Raw genomic sequence first — 22,094 nt, 5'->3', positions numbered from 1 at the left:
GTAATTGTTTCGTCTAATAAAGTCAGGGTTGTAGTTGTTTTTGTGAAAAACACGTCCAAGGTATCTGTTTTCGTCAAGTAAGCTGTCCGGTGTGTCACAAACTAGTTGCGCTCGTCTCGTCAAAGTCTTTATACTCGTGACTTTGTGTGAAGCCGGGTTGTAGGATGATTCGTCAAGTAATCTGTCGGTATGCGTCGGTTTTCTGTACACTGTCGTTCGCAGTTCTTTGTTGTCGCGACTTACCAAACAGTCTAGACAAGGAAGTTTTCCATTTTCTTCGAATACTGGCGAACAGTGATTTCACATCAAAAGACACAAGTTTGTAGTCGTAAGGCATCTGTACTGTCTTAATAGCGTCAATAAAGTGTTCATCGGTATTTCACTTCAATTGGCATTACAGTTTACCGAGACCGCTATGCAACAATCTACTGTTAAACTTCCGTTACCGACAGAAACATTGTCAAAGTGGCATAACATAACATAACATTGTTAAAGTGGCTGTGGAACCGCGAGCCGTAGGCGAGTGGTTCCGCAGTAAACTTTGACAATGTTATGACGAAAGTTATCATGAATAAGAGGACAGACGCATAAAAAACTGACGTCAATTTGTTTTTTACAATAACAAGACCCCAAAATGGCCAAATGCCGGGATAAATAGGGGAAAAAGACGCCGTAAACTTGCCGTAAACAAAGATAACTGAATTTTATTTAAAATGACGCGAACATTGTCAATAGCTTTTCTCGCTTTTTGATTGGCTACTTAAACAAGACCATAAAATATCATTGGTTAAAAAAATGACAGTTTGACAGCTGAAAATTGAACTTGAAAGTTTGCGTAAATCAAAATTTTATCCGTCTGTACTCTCATTGATGATAAAAATGAGCCAATCAGCGTGCGAGAAATTAGACAGTTATTGTAAAAGTTACATTTTAGACACCGTATCCTTGTCAATAATACTGAGGGAACTTAAACAAACCACGACGACAACGGCAACGAGCACGTCAACAAACAAAAAGTTTAATGCGCAAAACAATAGCTGTGTACGTGCGTTATAAATCTTTGCAAATTTCTTCACCGTCTTATGCAAAACAAGAACGTGAAATGACCAAGTTCTGCGTAGTCTGAGGAACGCGAACGACGACGACTAATTTTTCGTATTTCCATTGGAATTTAAGGTTGTCATTGCATATTTAGCCTGAACACGATTTTAAAGACACTGGCGTATTGAACAGATCTAGACAATTGCGGATTTCACTTGTAGAATATAACTTCATTTTTGACCAGGCGTCGTCCTCGGCGTCGCCGTCGTCGTTGGTAAAGCTCCCTAATGAATAACAGTGACGAATGCTAACGAGTTTGTAAATTTGTCATAGTAATGAAAAACGTAATTGAAAATCCACACAAAAATGCAAAAATCTCACAATGCAGTGTCGTCAAAGTTCAGTTCTGTGAGAACCGCTTAGGAATGCATAATCACTCCCTTGTTTAGACTGTTGAGGGCTTTTTTTTTCCTGAAACATTTCAAACCAACCCTATATTCGCTGTTTGTCGTCCAGTAAATCAAAGGATTGACACACGAATTAAACATAGCAACAATTCCTCCTGCGCGATGTAATGTACTACCAATCTGTGTAACGCCAAAAGGAGACAGAACGTAAATGGTTTGAGCTGGAAGCCAACATAATGTCAGAGTGATTGATGCCACAGCGCACATGCGCAGTAACGCTCTCTGCTGCGCTCTCTGTCGTTCACCGTAGCATCTTGCCATTGGCGATGTCTTGAACAGCAGTGTGATATGGGCAAACGAGGCCCAAGTAATCAAACATGGAAAATAAAACCCAATCAGACTGTACATAACTATCATGGCTTGAGTTCCCTTTTCTCCAAACGGCGCTTTAACATTGGAACATTTAGTTCCAGACAATTTCCACTCAAAAAATTTGTTGATCTGCAGAAAACAAGAACAAACCCAAATAGCCAGGATGTAAAGAAAGATCCTCTTCCGAGTGAAGTAGCGCTTGTGCATAATGGGTCGAAAAATACAATACCACCTGTCAATAGCCAGGCACGTGACCTTCAAAATGGAGATTTTTCCCAATGTGAACAGAGCATGCCTACTACTGAGAACACGACAGAAGAGTTCGCCGGCTAAACCCCGCGGAACTGGAAATGAGTCGATGCTGATAACATAGCCGGGAGTAAGAGGAATGAAGATACCTGTTGACAACAAAAACATTGGGTGCGTTATTACAAATTAAACTTTTGATAACTGTAACATTGTCTAGGAAGAGAGTTACAAAGAAAGCTAATTTTGATTGACCTCAATCCGGAAGAATACATTCCAAAAAATTCCAGATTGGCTACTTTTTCCTCGACCCATTAAACGATTATTCCGCTTGTGAATACTTTCGCTTTTTTAACTAAGGTTTTGGAAACGACCCTTTTGTTACTATACGGACATAGAAACTAAAGAAACAGCTAGAGGCTAAAAGACGAAGTTTTCAACCAAATAAGTAGTGTTTTCCAGACGTTGTCTTCAGTCGAAATGTTTCTCTTTTGTAGCGCATGTTCCCTAACTAAGCTAGTCAGGCACATGACTGGGTTACCCCCATCATTAAGTTGGCCGGTACCAATTTATAGACCCGCTGGGTTGAGAGAGGCACTGTGAGAGCAAAGTGTCCCGCCCAAGAACACAACGCAATGTCCCCGGCCAGGGCTCGAACCAGGACCGCTCGCTCCGGAGTCGAGCACACTAACCGTGAGGCCTTTACGGGATGTGAACAATGTCTAGTAACGGTCAATTAGTAAGTAATGTTAGCATTGTAAATAAGATGTGGCATTTGAATAATAATAATAATAATAATAATAATAATAATAATAATAAATTAAAAACCCCAACTCTTATATTTCCTGGAAAAAGGAAGGCTCAAAGGGTTTTATTTGGGTGAGAAGAATCCGCTGAACGATATGAGTGCAGACGTGCCTGTACTCACCTTGCACAGCGGCTTCCTATAACGAACTTGTCGAATTTCTGGGGAGGTCTCTGGGGAGGACAGAGGTGGAAGAGCAGAATGCTTGGAAAACATTCTGTGACTCACACAATCGAACCGATACTCGGGTTTACTCCATTTATTGCTATTCCGGAATAAGATCAATAAAATATACTTTTTGTGGCTAAGTATCAATATACCAAACTTTCAAACAAAATCCCTGAGTACATTTGAACAATTTGATAAAGAAAAGGAAATTGAGTATCATTTGAACATCTAGGAAATTGAACATCAAAAGACAGCTTTTATTTCTTGTCACTTTTTTACATAATTTTCATAATCAACCACCTACGCTTAGGTGGTAACGAGCTAGAACTTTATTTCAAATATTTATAAATGCTGTTGATGTTTTTCTTCACATGGCTGAGCTTGATTTGTACTTAATAACAGAATATTCTAAGATGGCGTGGGTCAACTGAACTGACTTGTTTTAGTACAAACGTCGGGACTGTTAAATTCGTTTTTCATAAAGCTACAAACCTGTTAGTAGATCTGTGATTGCCAAAGAGAACAAAAGAATGTTGTGTGGTCTTTTCAACATCGCAGGTTTCTTCATCATAATCACACAGAACAGGGAGTTCAACAAAAACGACAGAACTGCTATTAATCCAAATATCCCGGCCTTCTTTGTTTCAGCTTGAAGGCTGTGATCGTCTAAAGCTGGTGTTGACACTCCGTTGCTGGAATTATCTCGCTGAGGTGAAAATGTACTCTGTGCATCCATTTTCGACATAGCGCGCCTGAAGTGAGTGCTTATTTTTACTTTAGTGTTTTTTAAATTAAGGTACCTAAATAAATAAAACTAGTATCGCAAAACTCATTACGTAAGTCAATTACAGCTTAACAGAGGTATACTGGATATACCTATTTACGATTCGTCTTACCACAAGCTTAGGGTTGACAATATTGAAATTTGAATAACTAAAGAAACTGCCGTTTATATCTACAAAGATCACGTATCACTAAGTAAGCTTTCCACCGACTTAGTTTTGTTGATTTGTGGCGCTTGTAATCTTTGTTGAATCTGGTAAAAAAATTAAAAAATGCTTAGTTCCAGTTATACTTTATTTCACTGAATAGATAGGAAGGAAAAGAAGTCCACTAACGAAGGTTTGTTTTGGTGAAACTTTGTTAAGAAATAAAAGAATAAAAAAAAAAAAAGAAACAAACAAACAAAAAAAAAAACAACAACTACAAAGCGAAATAAGCGTCCATGGTTTGACAATGGGGGGACAGCTGAAAACGACAATTAACAAAAGAATTATCAACGAACGATTGCCGTCACCACTCTTATGCAAACATCTAGCCAGTCTTCGTCGGCAATCAGTGTAGATAAATGTTCTTTATTTGTTGCTATCTTTGTGGTATTTGCTGTATAATCATTTGAACCTCGTTCAAGGCAGTTTTCTCTAAAACATGCTTTACTTCTGTCGAAAGAAAAGAAGAAGAAATAAAATGGAGCGTGAAAAAAAAAAAAAAAAAAAAAAAAAAATCGTTTCATAGAAAAGTGATTGCTTTGTTGATGCTTTTGTTTAAATTTAAATAACGTCACTATGACATTCACCCGGATGTTTTTGTAAACATAGTGGACATTACTAGCCTCTGTTGTCTAACCTAAGTAAATTCATACGAGATAACCTCCTTCAGCGTTAATATTTAATTTTGCAGGATTAACATTCAACAATTTAAAGCCCTTGTATATTTTACTGGAGCTTAAGAACACATACAGCAATTTAAGACGTTTGAGTTTGACTTGCGGATGGGAGCACACGGTTTCGTAAAGATAGAGAGAAATATCAGAAATAGAAATATGTAAACCACGGAAGATATACATTAGGCCAATGAAGGCAGGGGAAATTAATATCCTTTGAATACCCTGGCTATTAGCTCTTGCGGGTCCCGGGATAAAGATATAATCTTTGTTCTGGTCTGCTCTAGCCGAATTGGTTGTCGTTCATTACGGCACGGCTTGGATTGTCAAAATTTGTTATCGAATTAAAGCTTCTTTCTTATTTTATCTAGATAAGGCTCTGAAGCGAGAGATTTATAAATCCTTTATTAATAATTTAAGTTGCCGTAAATATATGCTCTTTCTGACAAAATCAAATGTTTACTGTGCACGAAGTTAAACTTACATGCAGCCAGTGAACGATAAAGTTATTTACTTCAGTACAAAACATATTCAAGATGGTCACGACGACTCTTTTTGTGTAAACATGTTTCGGACGAAACTATGATATTCTTCCTCAGTACAAGTAAAACGTGAAAAAAAGACAATAGTGTGTAAAAAAAGTGTGTTGAATTACAGCGGAAAATAAATGTAGAACATATAAGTCATTAAAACGTGACAAGAAATATAGAAAATAGTTCGTATAGTGTGATCGTCCGGGTGAGGGTAGTTCTGAAAAGAACTGTTGTTGGTGACTGACGTTTCGACAACTTGAGCGGAAGTCATCTTCAGAGTCAAGTGAATAGTTCTTGTCAGTCGATGATGTTATAAGTCTGGTCCGTTGAACATGATTGGTCAGTTTAGCCATGATGGTATTAGCTGAAAGACTCGAGAAAAGCTAGTCATCAGTCATTGGTGGGTTTCGATCCGTCTATTGTTAATCAAATTGGTCGGTTTTCGGTCCGTCTATTGTTGGTCAAATTGAGTCGGTCTGTTGGAAGTCCGTTTGTCGGTTTCGTTTCCGTCATGGGTAAGTCGTTTGTAAGGCTCCGGTAGTTGTTGACATCTGTTAAGTGGCGTTTGTTCTAGGTTAGTGTACCAGCTTTCCAGAGTCAGTCGTTGAAAATAGTTTGCACTGTAGGTTAAGCACTGAGCAGAGTCTCAGTCAATGTTGTGGTTTGTCAGTTGATTATGTACAGCAATGTGATTGTTGGCATCACCATTACTCGTGGCTCGTTTGTGCATGTTCAGTCAGTCTCGTGTTAAGGTTTCTGCCAGTCTCACCAATGTAGGAAATCTGGCAGTCGGAGCATTTGATCTTGTAAACTGCTCCCTGTCTGTTGTTAGGTTCGTCCCTGTCTTTCACGTTGGTCAGTAAGTGTCGTAACGTAGTTGTAGGTTTGTGGGCTACACGGATGTTGTAGGGCTGTAGGATCCGTGAGATGGTCTCAGAAGTGCCCTTAATGCAAGGTTTAGTCACTGTAGTAACAGAAGTTGGGTTCCTGTTCGTTGCGTCAGCTTCAGTAGGTCGGTAATTGTTTCGTCTAATAAAGTCAGCGTTGTAGTTGTTTTTGGGAAAAACACGTTCAAGGTATCTGTTTTCGTCAAGTAAGCTGTCCGGTGTGTCACAAACTAGTTGCGCTCGTCTCGTCAAAGTCTTTATACTCGTGACTTTGTGTGAAGCCGGGTTGTAGGATGATTCGTCAAGTAATCTGTCGGTATGCGTCGGTTTTCTGTACACTGTCGTCCGCAGTTCGTTGTTGTCACGCCTTACCAAACAGTCTAGAGAAGGATGTTTTCCATTTTCTTCGAATACTGGCGAACAGTGATTTCACATCAAAAGACACAAGTTTGTAGTCGTCAGGCATCTGTACTGTCTTAATAGCGTCAATAAAGTGTTCATCGGTATTCCACTTCAATTGGCATTACAGTTTACCGAGACTGCTATGCAACAATCTACTGTTAAACTACCGTTACCGACGGAAGACATCATGGACTTACTGAACCTTTGCCTTATATCGACTTACTTTCAGTATAACGGTAAATACTACAAACAGTTGCAAGGAACAGCCATGGGGTCGCCTGTTTCTGTTGTTGTCGCAGAAATTGTGATGCAACAGGTGGAGGAACGCGCCCTTGCAACTTGTCGAGAAACGAAACCGCCTTGGTTACGCTACGTTCAAGACACCTTTACCGCCGTTCACAAAGACGAAATTGACGATTTTCACGACCACCTAAACGAACAGAACGCCGACATCCAGTTTATTAAAGAGATCGAACAACAGCGTTACGACACTTACTGACCAACGTGAAAGACAGGGACGAACCTAACAACAGACAGGGAGCAGTTTACAAGATCAAATGCTCCGACTGCCAGATTTCCTACATTAGTGAGACTGGCAGAAACCTTAACACGAGACTGACTGAACATGCACAAACGAGCCACGAGTAATGGTGATGCCAACAATCACATTGCTGACATCATCAACTGACAAACCACAACATTGACTGAGACTCTGCTCAGTGCTTAACCTACAGTGCAAACTATTTTCAACGACTGACTCTGGAAAGCTGGTACACTAACCTAGAACAAACGCCACTTAACAGATGTCAACAACTACCGGAGCCTTACAAACGACTTACCCATGACGGAAACGAAACCGACAAACGGACTTCCAACAGACCGACTCAATTTGACTAACAATAGACGGATCGAAACCCACCAATGACTGATGACAAACTTTACACGAGTCTTTCAGCCAATACCATCATGGCTAAACTGACCAATCATGTTCAACGGACCAGACTTATAACATCATCGACTGACAAGAACTATTCACTTGACTCTGAAGATGACTTCCGCTCAGGTTGTCGAAACGTCAGTCACCAACAACAGCTCTTTTCAGAACTATCCTCACCCGGACGATCACACTATACGAACTACTGATACTCCTGGGTTGAAACCATTTACTAAATATAGAAAATATAGATATTTAATTGTCGGATGAAAAAAATATTTGCTGGTTGACAAACAAAACTAAATAGCCAGTGAAAGATTGACATGAGAAATTTTTCTGGCATCACAGCAGACACAAGAAAACTTGTAAACATCACGAGATCGGAGCGACTTGGGTAGACTGCCATTTACACTGAACAAGCTCCTTAACATAGTTGGGACACAAAAACCAACTTCAGGTCGAAATGTTTCCAAAACTGCCGAGTAAAACGCCTAATTTTGCATTGAGCCGCGTTCTAAAAAGGCCCAGCGAATGAGGTAATTTATATTAGTAGACTGATGTTTCCCGATGACCGACCTGAGAGTGGTGGAAGTATTGGTAGGAACAAGGAACAGAGTGAGATAACGTTTGACGACATTGTTATCTATAATGCGAGATGGAAACATGTTTTTACCTAACATATTAATGAGTTCCATGTTATGAAAAAAGAGCTAGGTATTGTTGGTTTTATAAATCCTGTTCACCTAGGTACTAAACCCAATTTGTACGATGACCGTACAAAACTAATAAAGTTAGTGACAAGACCGGTGTAGATACTTTGGTGGAAAACTGATGTAATATTACTGCATCTAAGAAATGTAGTTATTGATTGACCTCCTTGTTCATCGCTAACTTGATGTTTATGTGCTTGAATGCTAATATAAGTCAAAAATAGCAAACCCATTCGCCTGAAAAAGTAATGGGTCGTGGAAAAGAGAAATAATTGTTTGAGACTATCCCTGTTTAGCTTGTTGTCGGAAATGCCTTTCAAAATTTCACCTAATAGCTAAATCAATTGACTCTTAAAGGAGGTGCTTTAAGTTCATTGGGCCACAGAAAGCGTTACTCAAGAAGTGTAGATACTTTGGTGAAAAACCTGATGTGATATTAGTACATCTAAGAAATGCAGCTATTGATTGACCTCCTTCTTCATCGCTAACTTGATGTTTAAGTGCTTGAATGCTAATATATTCAAAAATAGCAACCCCATTTACCTGAAAAAGTAAAGGGTCGTGGAAAAGAGAAATAATCATTAGTGTTTGAGACTATCCCTGTTTAGCTTGATATTGGGTTGCCTTTCAAAATACAACGGCTGAATAGCTAAATCAGTTGATTCTTAAAGGAGGTGCTTCAAGTTCATTGGGCCAGAGAAAACCTTACTCAAGAGGCCAATTTTCCATGTCAATCTTTCACTGGCTACTTAGTTTTGTTTGTCTAAAGTAAATATTTTTTAACCCCGCAATTAGTTATATTTTCCATATTTTTTGCCTCGTTTTTATTAGTTATATGTTGTGCTAGCGGGTTCTGTTACTTTGGCTGAAGTTGAGATGGATTAGGTTTCATCCGAAACGTTTTTACATCTAAAAAAAGTTGTCAGTGACGTTCTTGAAAATTATTCTCGGCCTGTTTGTTTTACATACAACTAATTACAATTAATATCATGGAATATAACATTCCCAAAACTACAATGTTAAGGTTACTTCAAACCTTCGCGGAAGTCCTCCAGAAAAAAATTCGAACGCGCGCTGTTTTCAAGGAAACCCCCACAAACTATATATCAATAGAAAGGTTATAAAATGTAGAATTCGATAAAATTAAGGTTTGTTTTGGATTTTGCCTTCCAAAGGCGGCAGAGGCCGTCAACTCCAAAATGACCGACTGACGTTCCGGCGAATTAATCGGGTCTCAAATGCGATCGTTCATGCAAAATAACTGTGCAGTGTTAATCACAAAGCCTCGATCTCCAGAAACGTGTCAGCATTTTCTGTTATTTCTATTGGTTGTCTTTTTATAGATCTGTCAAGTTCGACTATCGAAAAATTCGCGTAATTCCTTTAAAATAAAGGAATTCGCCGATACGCTTTTGTTCCATATCTATCAGTGAATGTTCTGACGAAATTTCATGGAAAACCGTCAAATCTGCATACCCTATTAATTCATTTAAAGTGAAGGGATTCTCTCGAAAAACGAGTGCGAGTTTTCGCCTGCTAAAGATTTATAAACATATCACGCCTTCACAGAGGAATGTGTCAACTTGAAAGCCCCGAGCCAATGAAATAACAGAACCCCTAGCGTTCACAGTATGCAAACTTGTGCTTCGCGGACATTAATTTTCTTGACAAAAATTAATCGACCAATATAGCCCCGCGAAGGTTTGAAGTAATCTTAACGGTGAAAAACAGATTATAATAATAATTGGCCAGCTTTCCGTAGAAACGGGTTTTACATAATGATCCGTCATAAATAATATTCTATACCCTTCTGCATGTATATGAATTAATACAGGCGTTCGAGAAATTTGTCTCTTACTTGAAATTTTGAAACTTTATCGAAGTAAATTTTTTGAGACAAACATTACTGCACCCGGTAACCTTAAAGATACTTTTAATCGCAGGAGAAATATCATTTCTTTACACTTTTTAGTTCATAGTAAAGATAATTTGTTAGACAATCATTTACCATCTATAATTTAGTCGAACGTGTCAATGCAAAAGATAGCTCCTAGCAAACGAACAACCGTTGTGACGAGTTCAAAATTCAATTCAATATATTTAATTAACAAAAACAGAGATGATCAGAAGAAAAAAGAAATACAAAATTTTCTTAAATAAGAGACGGTTTGTAGTGGCCAAAAGAGTAAAAGTTTTCGTGTTTGTCACTACCATAGTGAAATTATTGAGGATTAGAGATGACACTTTGATGTTAAAAATGTTTCCCTTGCGAGATACTTTTAAAAGTTGTAAATGAAGCGGAGATTTTTTTCCTAATTTTACCCTGTTACATCTATATTCCAATAAAACGAATTCAGCTTTACACTTCTAAGCACTTCTACATCACTGGTGGTTGTTGTAACTCTCTGAATATGTTTAGCATTATGTCGGTTCTATTTCACTCTTACAGAACAAATCTCTTCGAAGTTTAGAATTTCATCTCGAAGAGTTGATTGTTGGCTTTCAAGAGATTATCAAGGTAAGAGAGTGAATCCCCCATATAGGTCCTCTAACTAAGGTAATCCCTCTTAAGTTATTTTTAGACATTGCACCCAGTTCTTCGGCGGATGTTACTCGCGCGATGCGGTGACAGCCGAAGCGACTTTCTCGAAACTACATTGGACAAAATGGCGGGAACGTCATTTTATATGTTTTGATTGGGTTTCACAACAGAGATGTTTTCTGCACTCTCAACCGTACTTTTTTTCGGCCGGGCTTTCGTTTGTTTTGTGCTCGTTTGGCTGTTCATTATTTGGCTGTTTATTTAGTTTTAGGGAGTTTAATTAAGCAAACTTCAACGGCAACGGCAACGGATACAATGACTGTGTAAGCGTGCGTTATAATTCTTTGTTAATTTCTTTGCCGTTGTTTACAAAAGGTCACAAAACAACAACGTCAAATAGCCACATTCTGCATATTCGAGAGAACGTGAACTATACGACGGCCAGTTTTTAAAATTTCTTTTTCGAATTTTGACGCTGTCTTACATATTCTGTTTAGGATAATTCTGACAATATGTACAAACTGAAGTCACTGAATTAATCTAAATTCTCGCGAGATTCGTAGGTTGAATATTTTAAGTCGTTTTCTAATCGATGTTGTTTTTGGCGTTGTTGGCGTTGCTGCTTAAACTGCTTTCGCTACTTGGGTAGCGAGCGTCTACCTGCACTTTCGATCATCTGGTTGTTCCGTTGCCTAGCTTGTGTTTGGGCGTTTGTTTGCTTTGCACTCGTTTGTCTACTCATTTCTCTGCCGTTCATTCAGTTGTTATTGTTTGTGCAGGGGACATCCGTCTCTTTTTACACTCCTTAGAGTGAATTCGTGTAACCCGTGTAAACTCACAACAACTGAATATTCCCCTGTGCAAAACCACTGCTGGTCAGAGATCTTTTTATTACAGAATAGTAAAACTATGGAACTCTTTAGACAAAGACTTAAAACTATGCGAGAGTCATGCAAATTTTAAGAAAACTCTGAAGACAAAGCTTCTCAGCGAGTTCTTAAATTAAATTTTTCTCATTTTTCTTATTTCTTTCATTTTTCTTTCTTTCTATTTTTTTCATATCATTAGTGTACTTCATACATAATATATAACTAGTGTACTTTGTACTTATCTCACCTCATGTATTATATTGTTCACTGAAAAACCTTTTAAGGAGTGTACAATAAAATTTTATCTTATCAAAACTGTTTTTTATATTCTAATAAGAATCACTAAATAGTAATGGAAAAACAATTAAAAAAGCACGCACCAAACTGAAACCAATGGCACTTTCTGTTCGGTGAAAAATTCCGGTTTGAATTTCTAGAAATTTCCATTGACGAATGGAACATCATTTTCTCGAATTTAAGAGCCCAAGAACAACGTTAACCTCGCGAGGTGTATCCAAATTTTGGAAAATTTCTTACCCGGAATTTTGTCCTAAATTTGATTTTCCTTCCGGTATATTCGGTTGAAGGTTCGCTTTGCGGAAATTCAATAATTTTCGCTATTTTTGGAAAATTTAATTTCCCGGGAAATTTCCCTAGCATTTGTCCTCAGATTGAATAGAAAAGAAAACTCTCCTAGCGCTTCAAATTCCTAATTGTGGACATTTATTCCAAATAACAAGCCTTCAATGAGATATTGTTTTCTTCCGATGCTTTCATGCCGGTCTGCAAGTACCGGCGCGAGTGTTTCTCAGTCACAGGCGTCAGAAATCCAGCCATATAATGTAACGTAACATCAAAAAAATGGCAAGAATAATCAATAATCAAGAGTACTACGCGTATTTCGCGCACCTTTTCTGTTTTTTCCCTTGCAAAGAATGTTCTGGTTCAGATTTTAAACAGTCCAGTACATTCCAACGGCAAAACAATCTCTTGCGTACTCAACCTGGGGCCCGTTTCTCGAAAGCCCCGGAAACTTTTCGGGCCCGTAAAGCCATTTTTAGTTCATCTGTATCTAAAAACGGAGAAGTGTATACGCCTGAAACTTCTTGTATGAAGGGAACCTCTGTTCATATTAAGAATATGTAAACAAAACAGCTCTGTAATAGTAAGGGTAGAGATTTTGCTAAGGCTTTCCGGGCCCGAAAAGTTTCCGGGACTTTCGAGAAACGGGCCCCTGGTCTCTCGGGCCTGGTCTTTAGAATATTATGCGCCTCATTAACATATAAGGAACGGGTTATTCGAATCCACTCTCTTGGAGCACCCGCCTTTCGGTATGAAATGGGATGCGGAAACGCAGTAGTACGAGTCATACGTCTAACAATCCAATCCGTTTATTCAGGAACGATGTTGTGATGACTTAAGGCTTACAAATCATCCGGGTTCAGGACTGTCAAAGACTGTAATGAACCATACTCATGAGAGGCTTCGGGTGAAGCTAAAACTAAACCAGGTAGTGAAGCTACAAAAACACTTAAGTAGCGTTTCGAAACGTTCTCCTTCGCACGAGCAGAAGTCCACTAAAGGTCCCGTATCTCAAACTAAGGCATGAGGGGATTCGTCACGCAATCAAAACGACTGAGAAGGAGTTACATGGCTCCCCCCATACATTGAAAGAATGTATGAAGTTACAATAAACAAATATCAAGACACTTAAAGTATTATCAGAGTTTGATCAACGTTATTTTTCCTATATGAAGAATCAATTCAGGCTCCCCGACGGGGTCGTACCCCAGTAGTAAAGGTTCCTTTATCGGTGCCTGAATCAGTTGTCGGTTTCATCTTCATTTGGGTGGTAGATCAGGATCAACTTGTAAATTGGTCTTTGAAAAAAATTTCTCTTTCCCAGACTGGATGACGAAGAGGAGGACCTTCCGAACAAGTCCGTCTTCACTGGGATAGATTTCCGTCACTCTGGTAAGTGGCCACTGGTTCGTAGGACAGGATTCATCTCAAATGAGGACAATATCACCAACTTGACTGTAGGGGCTAACGTTATTCTATTTCTGACGTTTCTGTTGTAGCAGGCAATACTCCGGACGGCTATTCACGATGTTTTCTGCTTCGGTGAACAGAGTTCGAAGTGACTCATCATCAAGCTGCTGAGCGTGGTCTTCCAAAAGACCAGAGAGGACTGAGCGCACGGTACGAAAAAGTCGCTTCCATATGCCACCCATATGGGATGCGGACGTCACGTTCATCTTGAATTCGACCAGGTCGCAATCTTGGGTCAGGAGGAAGTTCTTAACAGAATCAGTGTTTACATCTCTGAAAGCAGCGTTGAGCTCATTTCTTTCTCCTACGAAGTTCGTCCCTGGATCACATCTCAATTCACGGACTTTGCCTCTTCGGTTGATGAATCACCTGAGCGCGTTAATAAATGCATCCGTCTCCATTGAGTTTAAGGTCTCCGAATGTATAGCCCGGGAGAAAAGACAGGTTAAACTTAGAACCCAGCGCTTGAGTTCTTTTCGGCCCTCTTTAATGTGCCAAGGACCAAAAACGTCTATACCAGAGTATGTGAAAGGTGCGGCGGGAGTAATAAGTTCTTCGGGGAGGTTCGCCATGTTTTGAACTTAAGCAGGTCCATGGAGCTTGCGACAGATGGTACACTTTCGGAGATGGCGGGAAACAGAGGAGCGTCCGTTTATAATCCAATAAGCGGCTTGTCTGAGTGCGTTGTGGGTCATACCACAGCCTTGATGATGTTTTTCTTGACTGTGATACTGTCTGATCAGAAGTTTAGTTACGTGACTCTTCTTAAGCGTAACAATGGGGTGCTTTACTTCAAATGCTAGGCGGCTTTCTGGAGTCGGCGTCCTACTCTGAGCATTCCTTTTTCATCGAGAAATGGGTCAAGTTTAAAGAGCGAGCTAGCCCTCTTCAGCTTTTTATTTCTGTTGTAGGTATTCTGGCGATTCTGGAACATGCGATCTTTGCTGCTGATGTTCTGGAGTACTTGAATCTCCTTTTGAAAATACCAATACTGTACTGACTTGATGATTACTTCTTCTGTTGAGCGCATTTCTTCAACGGTAGGGGGACCAGAAACACGTCTTGAAATGTGCTCTTTGTTGGGACGGTTCTTTTCAATCATTCTCTGAACACGCACGATGCTTCTTTTCAGAAGCATCGTGCGTATTCAGAGAATGCACACAGAGAAATGTTCTTTGTTATTTGTTTGTTATTTGTTTGTTGTCATGTTGTAATTAACTACACATTACACACCGTTGTATCCTTTCTATGCTTGTTATGCAACGCTTTCGAGTGGTATACCACGAAAAATCCCACGAGTCACTTGTATTTGTCAGTATAAACACGAGCCTTAATCCCAATGTGTATGCCAAGAAAATACAAGTGACTAGTGAGACATTCCATGGTAAACCACGAGAGAGCATTGCATATTTATTTTATATCATGCCATTGAAAATACGTATAGGTAATCGTATGAAGGCGAATACAGTTAAGGCTTTATACTACGAGTGAAAATATCACCATTAATTTAAATCCTTAATTTATCAAGCTTTTAGCCATACCATCACTCATTTATTATGTGACTGGACAAATCAGCAGTGCAAATTAAAAATAACGATAAATTGGCCGGCTCTCAGCCAATCATAATGAAGTAATTTTGTCATTTGTACAATAAAGCGGCCAACACAAACAATGCGAGATACGCGCGGATCATGATAGGAGGGTTGGGTGTAATAACGTTAAATAACGGCTTTCCTGTATTCTGATTGGCTGTATTAAGCCGAGATGGACGAAGTTTCATCCGTAACGTTTTCCCGATTAAAAAAGTTGCGAAAATTACTCGTTGCCTGTTGTTTTACATACAGTTGATAATTTATAGAATTAGCCAAACCTAAAAACGAAGCTCGTTACTACAATAAATTAACCTGGCTTGAACCTGTGATCCAATCAAAAACCAGTACCTGGGCAGAGGTCAATTAAAAAACATGTGATCTCAATGAACTCTAAACCTGAGCCCGTGATACTGGTCAGCAGATACCTTGTTTTGACAGGTGTCAATTGACTATAACGTGATTTTCCAATATCCAAGAAGTAGGCTGCAAACCAAGGCTGCATGTTGGAGTATGGCCGCCTTGTCGTGCCTTGTCGTCTTCGTCTTTGTGGGAAAAAAAAGGTTGCATGGTTTCCTATTTTTATGCATGTATATGGTTCTGTTCCTATAGTTAAGGTGCTCCGCTTGGTAGTCCTTTGTGCCGCCGGAGCTCCGCTACTTAACAAATTGAGAAACCTCAACTGTGCTCTGTTCTGTTGTACGCAGGAAGCGGTACAACACGAAAGAAGTGTTGGCGGAAACATGAGACGTAGTCCAGTTTTGCTCTCTACCTCTTGGGTGCTATAATGCTTCTTACGTGCTTTCCAACAGAAGAGAGCACACTCAAAGTTTCTGTATTTGTTTTATGATAACGAAGCCATAATTTCCCCACACATTCAGCTTATATTTTCAAACCAAACTTTATTTTCCAAACAAAGAAAAGTGGCGTAAGCGTGCATCTGTTCTCTGATTAAGGACGCTAAAATAAGCCAATCACAATCTTATTTAGAATTGTTCAAATAACTTGATTGGCTGATGAGATAACAATCACAGACTAGACTTCTGCTAAACTTTTTGTTTCCAGAGGCTTTCGAGAGAAGAACGATCGCTTCAAAGTTCGCTTTTTAGTTTATTTAAAAGATTAGAATCTAAAAGTTTCTAATCCAGAGGAATCCGGCCGCATTGTGGCTTACGTAAACGTGCACTTTTCCAATAAAAATTAAGAAACAAGGAGCTCAAAGCTAACGGATAAACATGCGAAAAGCCGAGCTGTATTTGAAAGGAGCTACAGTTATTTACAGTTTACAGCATGATTGCCTAACAATTGCCTTTTTACTGCTACAAGTTGTATAGACTTGAAACTGCACATTTGAGCGAAATCGAACATAAAATGTAGATTTTCGCTTATACTTCTTGATTGCCTCAGATACACAGTTACAGCTACTACAAGCTGTAAGGACTTGAAACCGCCCATTTGAGCGAAATCGGACATGCAATGTCTCTTTCTCCCAACGACAAGGGAGGCAGAGGAGAGTGAGCCTGGCGACGAGGTTGTCTAAAACTGACCCTCTTGTGACCTGATGGCGCACACCCTAATAATAGATGTTCACTTAAATGTTCTTATAAATGCAAATTGCTTATTTACCGTTGAAGTGTTTGGTAGAAAATATAATTGTATGGGGGGTTTTTAGGTGTGCTTATCAGAGATCTCATTGAGTAGCTTAGGCCTTGCTCATATAAGAAAGCCACTGTAATTAATTATTCATTTAATCCATCGAGTGATTAACCTATTACGTAAATTATAGCTACAAACGTACTCCAGAAGAGTTAATGTATCTCTGTTGGCGATCGGATTTACACGGAATTGTAATTCTATGTTCAAAATACCTCTTTTGTCCGTATATCTTTATAGCTATGTCCAGTCTTTCGATGCACTCATCCGAATTACATTTATCAATAATAGGGATTTTAAACAAACAACGACGGCAGCGAGAACGCCACCAAACAAAAAGGTTGACCAACAAAACAGTAGCTGTGCACGTGCGTTATAAGTCTTTGTAAATTTCTTCACCGTCCCATGCAAAACAAGAACGTGAAATGACCAAGTTCTGCGTAGTTTGAGGAACGCGAACGACGACGACGACTAGTTTTTCGTATTTCCATTGGAATTTAAGGTTGTCTTTGCATATTCACCCTGAGCACGATTTTAAAGTCATTGGCGTACTGAACAGATCTGGACAATTGCGATTTTCGCTTGTAGAATATCAATTCATTTTTGACTAGGCGTCGTCCTCGGCGTGGCCGACGTCGTTGATAAAGCTCCCTAATGAATAACAGTGACGCATGATAACGAGTTTGCAAAATTTGTCATAGCATAGTTACCATGGTCATAGTAATGAAAACGTAATTGAAAATCCACACGAGAATGCAAAAATCTCACAAGGCAGTGTCGTAAAAGTTCACCTCTGTGAGAACAGCTTGGGAATGCGTTATCACTCCCCTGTTAAGACTGTTGAGAGCTTTTTTTTTCCTGAAACGTTTCAAACCAACCCTATACTTGCTGTTTGTCATCCAGTAAATCAAGGGATTGACACACGAGTTAAACATGGCAACAATTCCTCCTGCGCGATGTAATGTACTACCAATCTGAGTGACGCCAAAAGGAGAAAGAACGTAAATAGTTTGAGCTGGAAGCCAACACAATGTCAGAGTGATTGATGCCACAGCGCACATGCGCAGTAACGCTCTCTGCTACGCTCTCTGTCGTTCACCGTAGCATCTTGCCATTGGCGATGTCTTGAACAGCAGTGTGATATGGGCAAACGAGGCCCAAGTAGTCAAACATGGAAAATAAAACCCAATCAGACAGTAGATAACTATCATGGCTTGAGTTCCCTTTTCTCCAAAAGGTGCTTTAACATTAACACATTTACTTCCCGACAATTTCCACTCAAAAAATTTGTTGATCTGCAGAAAACAAGAACAAACCCAAATAACCAGGATGTAAAGAAAGATCCTCTTTCGCGTGAAGTAACGCTTGTACATAATGGGTCGAAAAATACAGTACCACCTATCGATAGCCAGGCACGTGACCTTTAAAATGGAGACTTTTCCCAATGTGAACAGAGCATGCCTACTACTGAGAACACGACAGAAGAGTTCACCAGCTAAACCGCGCGGAACTGGAAATGAGTCGATGCTGATAACATAGCCGGGAGTAAGAGGAATGAAGACACCTGTTGACAACAAAAACATTGGGTGCGTTATTACAAATTAAACTTTTGATAACTGTAAAATTGTCAAGGAAGAGAGTTACAAAGAAAGCTAATTTTGATTGACCTCAATTTCGAGAAATACATTCCAAAAAATTCCAGAATGGCTACTTTTTCCTCAATTCATTAAACAATTATTCAGCTCGTGAATATTTTCATATTAGTAGTTTTTTTGAAAAACATTTCAGAATAAAAACTAGCGATAAAAAAACGACGTTTCGATCTTTCTGAGATCATTTTCAAGTTGAAGAAAAAACGAATGAAATATACATATATAATAATATATATATGTGTGTTATATATGTATATATGTATATTTCATTCGTTTTTTCTTCAACTTGAACATGATCTCAGAGAGATCGAAACGTCGTTTTTCACCGCTAGTTTTTATTCTGAAGTGAATATTTTCGCTTTTTTAACTTACGTTTTGGAAACAATTTTTTTTGTTACTATACGTACATAGAAACTCAGAAAACAGCTAGAGGCTAAAAGGCGCAGTTTTCAACCAAATAAGTAGTGTTTTCTAGATTATGTCTGCAACCGAAATGTTTTTGTTTTGTAGCGCATGTTCCCTGACCAAGCTAGTCAGACTGGGTTACCCCCAGTATTAAGTTCGCCGGTGTCTAGTAACTGTCAATTAGTAAGTAATGTTTGTATTGTAAATAAGAGGTAGCAATTAAATAATAATAATCATCATAATGATAATGATAATGATAATCATGATAAATAATAAATTGATAACCCCAGGTCTTTTATTTCCTGGCAAAAGGGAAGGCTCAAAGGGTTTATCTGGGTGAGGAGAATCCGCTGAATGATACGAGTGCAGACGCGTCTGTACTCATCTCTCACAGCGGCTTCCTATAACGAACTTGTCGAATTTCTGGGGAGGTCTCTGGGGAGGAGAGAGGTGCAAGAGCAGAATGCTTGGAAAACATTCTGTGACTCACACAATCGAACCGATACTCGGGTTTATTCCATTTATTACTATTCCGAAATAAGATCAATAAAATATAGTTTTTGTGGCTAAGTATTAATATAGCAGTCTTTCAAACAAAAATCCCTGAGTACATTTGAACAATTCGATAAAGAAAAGGAAATTGAGTATCATTTGAACATCTTGAAAATTGTTCATCAAAAGACAGCTTTTATTTCGTGTCACTTTTTGACATCATTATCATAATCAACCACCTACCCTTAGGTGCTAACGAGCTAAAACTTTATTTTAAATATTTATGAATGCTGTTGATATTGATGTAACAGGTTCGTTCCGACTGTACAGGGCCAAAGAAATTAGATGTCGGTTCCTTTTTGAAATTTCTGAGCCGAGCCGTAACAAACACGCTTTCAAGCGAAATAATTAAGGTCTAATGCAGCAAAAAGCTAGAAAATTGCACAGTTTATAACAATTTTGTGCAGATTTGACCATTCGTTCTCTTCTCAAATGAACAACTTTGGTGTTTTGTTGATGTGTTTTTCCTCACAGGGCTGAATATGATTTTTATTTTATAGTAGAATATTCTACGATGGCGTGATCTAGCTGTTAAATTCGTTTTTAATAAAGCTACAAACCTGTTAGTAGATCTGTGATTGCCAAAGAGAACAGAAGAATGTTGTGTGGTCTTTTCAACATGGCAGGTTTCTTCATCATAATCACACAGAACAGTGAGTTCAACAAAAACGACAGAACTGCTATTAATCCAAAGATCCCGGCCTTCCTTGCCTCAGCCTGAAGGCTGTGATCGTCTAAAGCTGGTGTCGACACTCCGTTGCTGGAATTATTTCGCCGAGGTGAAAACGTACTCGGTGCATCCATTTTCGACTGCCGCGCGCCTGAATTTAGTGCTTACTTTTACTTTAGTGTTTTTTAAATTAAGGAACCTAAATAAATAAAACTAATACGGAAAAGTCATTACGTAAGTCAATTATAGCTTAACAAAGGTATAGTAGTTATTCCTATTTACAATTCGTCCTACCACAAGCTTAGGGTTGACAATTGAAATTTGAATAACTAAAGAAACTGCCGTTTATATCTACAAAGATCACGTATCGCTAAGTAAGCTTTCCACCGACTTAGTTTTGTTGATTTGTTGCGCTTGTGATCTTTGTTGAATTTGGTAAAGAAATTAAAAAACTTAGTTTCAGTTATGCTTTATTTCACTGAATAGATAGGAAGGAAAACAACGAAGGTTTGTCTTGGTGAAACTTTGTTAAGAAACAAAAAAAAAGAAACAACAACTACAAAGAAAATAAGCGTCCATGGTTTGACAATAGGGGGACGGCTAAAAACGACAATTAACCAAAAAATTTATCAACGAACGATTGCCGTCAACACTCACATACAAACATCTAGCAAGTCTTCGTCGGCAATCAGTGTAGTCAAATGTTCTTCATTTGTTGTTATTTTTGTGATATTTGCTGTATAATCATTTGAACCTCGTTCAAGGCAGTTTTCTCTAAAACATGCTTTACTTCTTTCGAAAGAAAAGACGAAGAAATAAATTGAAGCGTGAAAAATCGTTTCATAGAAAAGTGATATATATTTCCATGCTGATGCTCTTGTTAAAATTTAAACAACGTCACTATGACATTTACCCGGATGTTTTTATAAACACAGTGGACATTACTAGCTTCTGTTGTCTAAACTAAGTAAATTCGTGCCAGATAGCCTCCCTCAGCGTTAATATTTAGTTTTGGAGGATTAACATTCAACAATGTAAAGTCCTTGTATATTTTACTGGAGCTTAAGAACACATACAACAATTTACTGAGTAAGACGGTTGAGTTTAACTTGCAGATGGAAGCACACGGTTTCGTAAAGCTACAGAGAAATGTCAGAAATAGAAATACTTACTTATATGCAAACCATACAAGATATACATGAGGGTCAATGAGGGCGGGGGAAATTTATATCCTCTTTGAATACCCTGACTACTAACTCTTGCGGGTCCCGGGATAAAGATATAATCTTTGACGTTGATTCGGGTCAGCTCTAACCGAATTGGCTCACGTTCATTACGGCTCGGGTTTGATTGCCAAAATTTGTTATCGAATTAAAGCTTCTTTCTGATTTTATCCAAATAAAACTCTGAAGCGAGGGATTTATGAATCCTTTATTAATAATTTAAGTTGCCCTTAATATATGCTCTTTCTGACAAAGTCAAATGTTCACTGTGCACGAAGTCAGAACGTTACATTCAGCCAGTGAACGATAAAGTTATTTACTTCAATACAAAACATATTCAAGATGGTAACGACGACTTTTTTTGTGTAAACACGTTTCGGACGAAACTATATTCTTCTTCAGTACATGTAAAATGTAGAAAAGGATCATAATGTGTGAAAAAGAGTATTGAATTACAACGGAAAATAAATGTAGAACATATGTCATATTAAAACGTGACAAGAAATATAGAAAATATGGATATTTAATTGTCCGATGAAAAACATATTTGCTCATTGACAAACAAAACTAAATAGCCAGTGAAAGATTGACATGAGAAATTTTCTTGGCATCACAGCAGGCAGAAGAAAACTTGTAAACATCACGAGATCGCAGCGACTTGGGTAGACTGCCTTTTACACTGAACAAGTTTCTTGACATATTGGGGACACAAAAACCAA

General features: G+C 38.6%; 1 protein-coding gene and 1 pseudogene across 1 annotated transcript; both read right to left on the bottom strand.

Moving 5' to 3' along the window:
* Positions 1-1,460: 1,460 nt before the first annotated feature.
* Positions 1,461-3,881, bottom strand: LOC145468618 (allatostatin-A receptor-like). The gene is made up of 2 exons (XM_081452342.1): positions 3,532-3,881; positions 1,461-2,218 (listed from the first exon to the last, which is right to left on the bottom strand). The coding sequence occupies exons 1-2, from the start codon at positions 3,782-3,784 to the stop codon at positions 1,461-1,463; spliced, it is 1,011 nt and encodes a 336-aa protein (XP_081308468.1). The 5' UTR covers positions 3,785-3,881.
* A 13,569-nt stretch (positions 3,882-17,450) lies between these two features.
* On the bottom strand, positions 17,451-18,650 carry LOC145468535 (allatostatin-A receptor-like; annotated as a pseudogene).
* Between the last annotated feature and the right edge of the window lie 3,444 nt (positions 18,651-22,094).

Source organism: Orbicella franksi, chromosome 14 (genome assembly GCF_964199315.1).
Source record: "Orbicella franksi chromosome 14, jaOrbFran1.1, whole genome shotgun sequence".
Lineage (NCBI taxonomy): Eukaryota > Metazoa > Cnidaria > Anthozoa > Scleractinia > Merulinidae > Orbicella > Orbicella franksi.
This window is presented reverse-complemented; position numbering and strand designations above follow the sequence as displayed.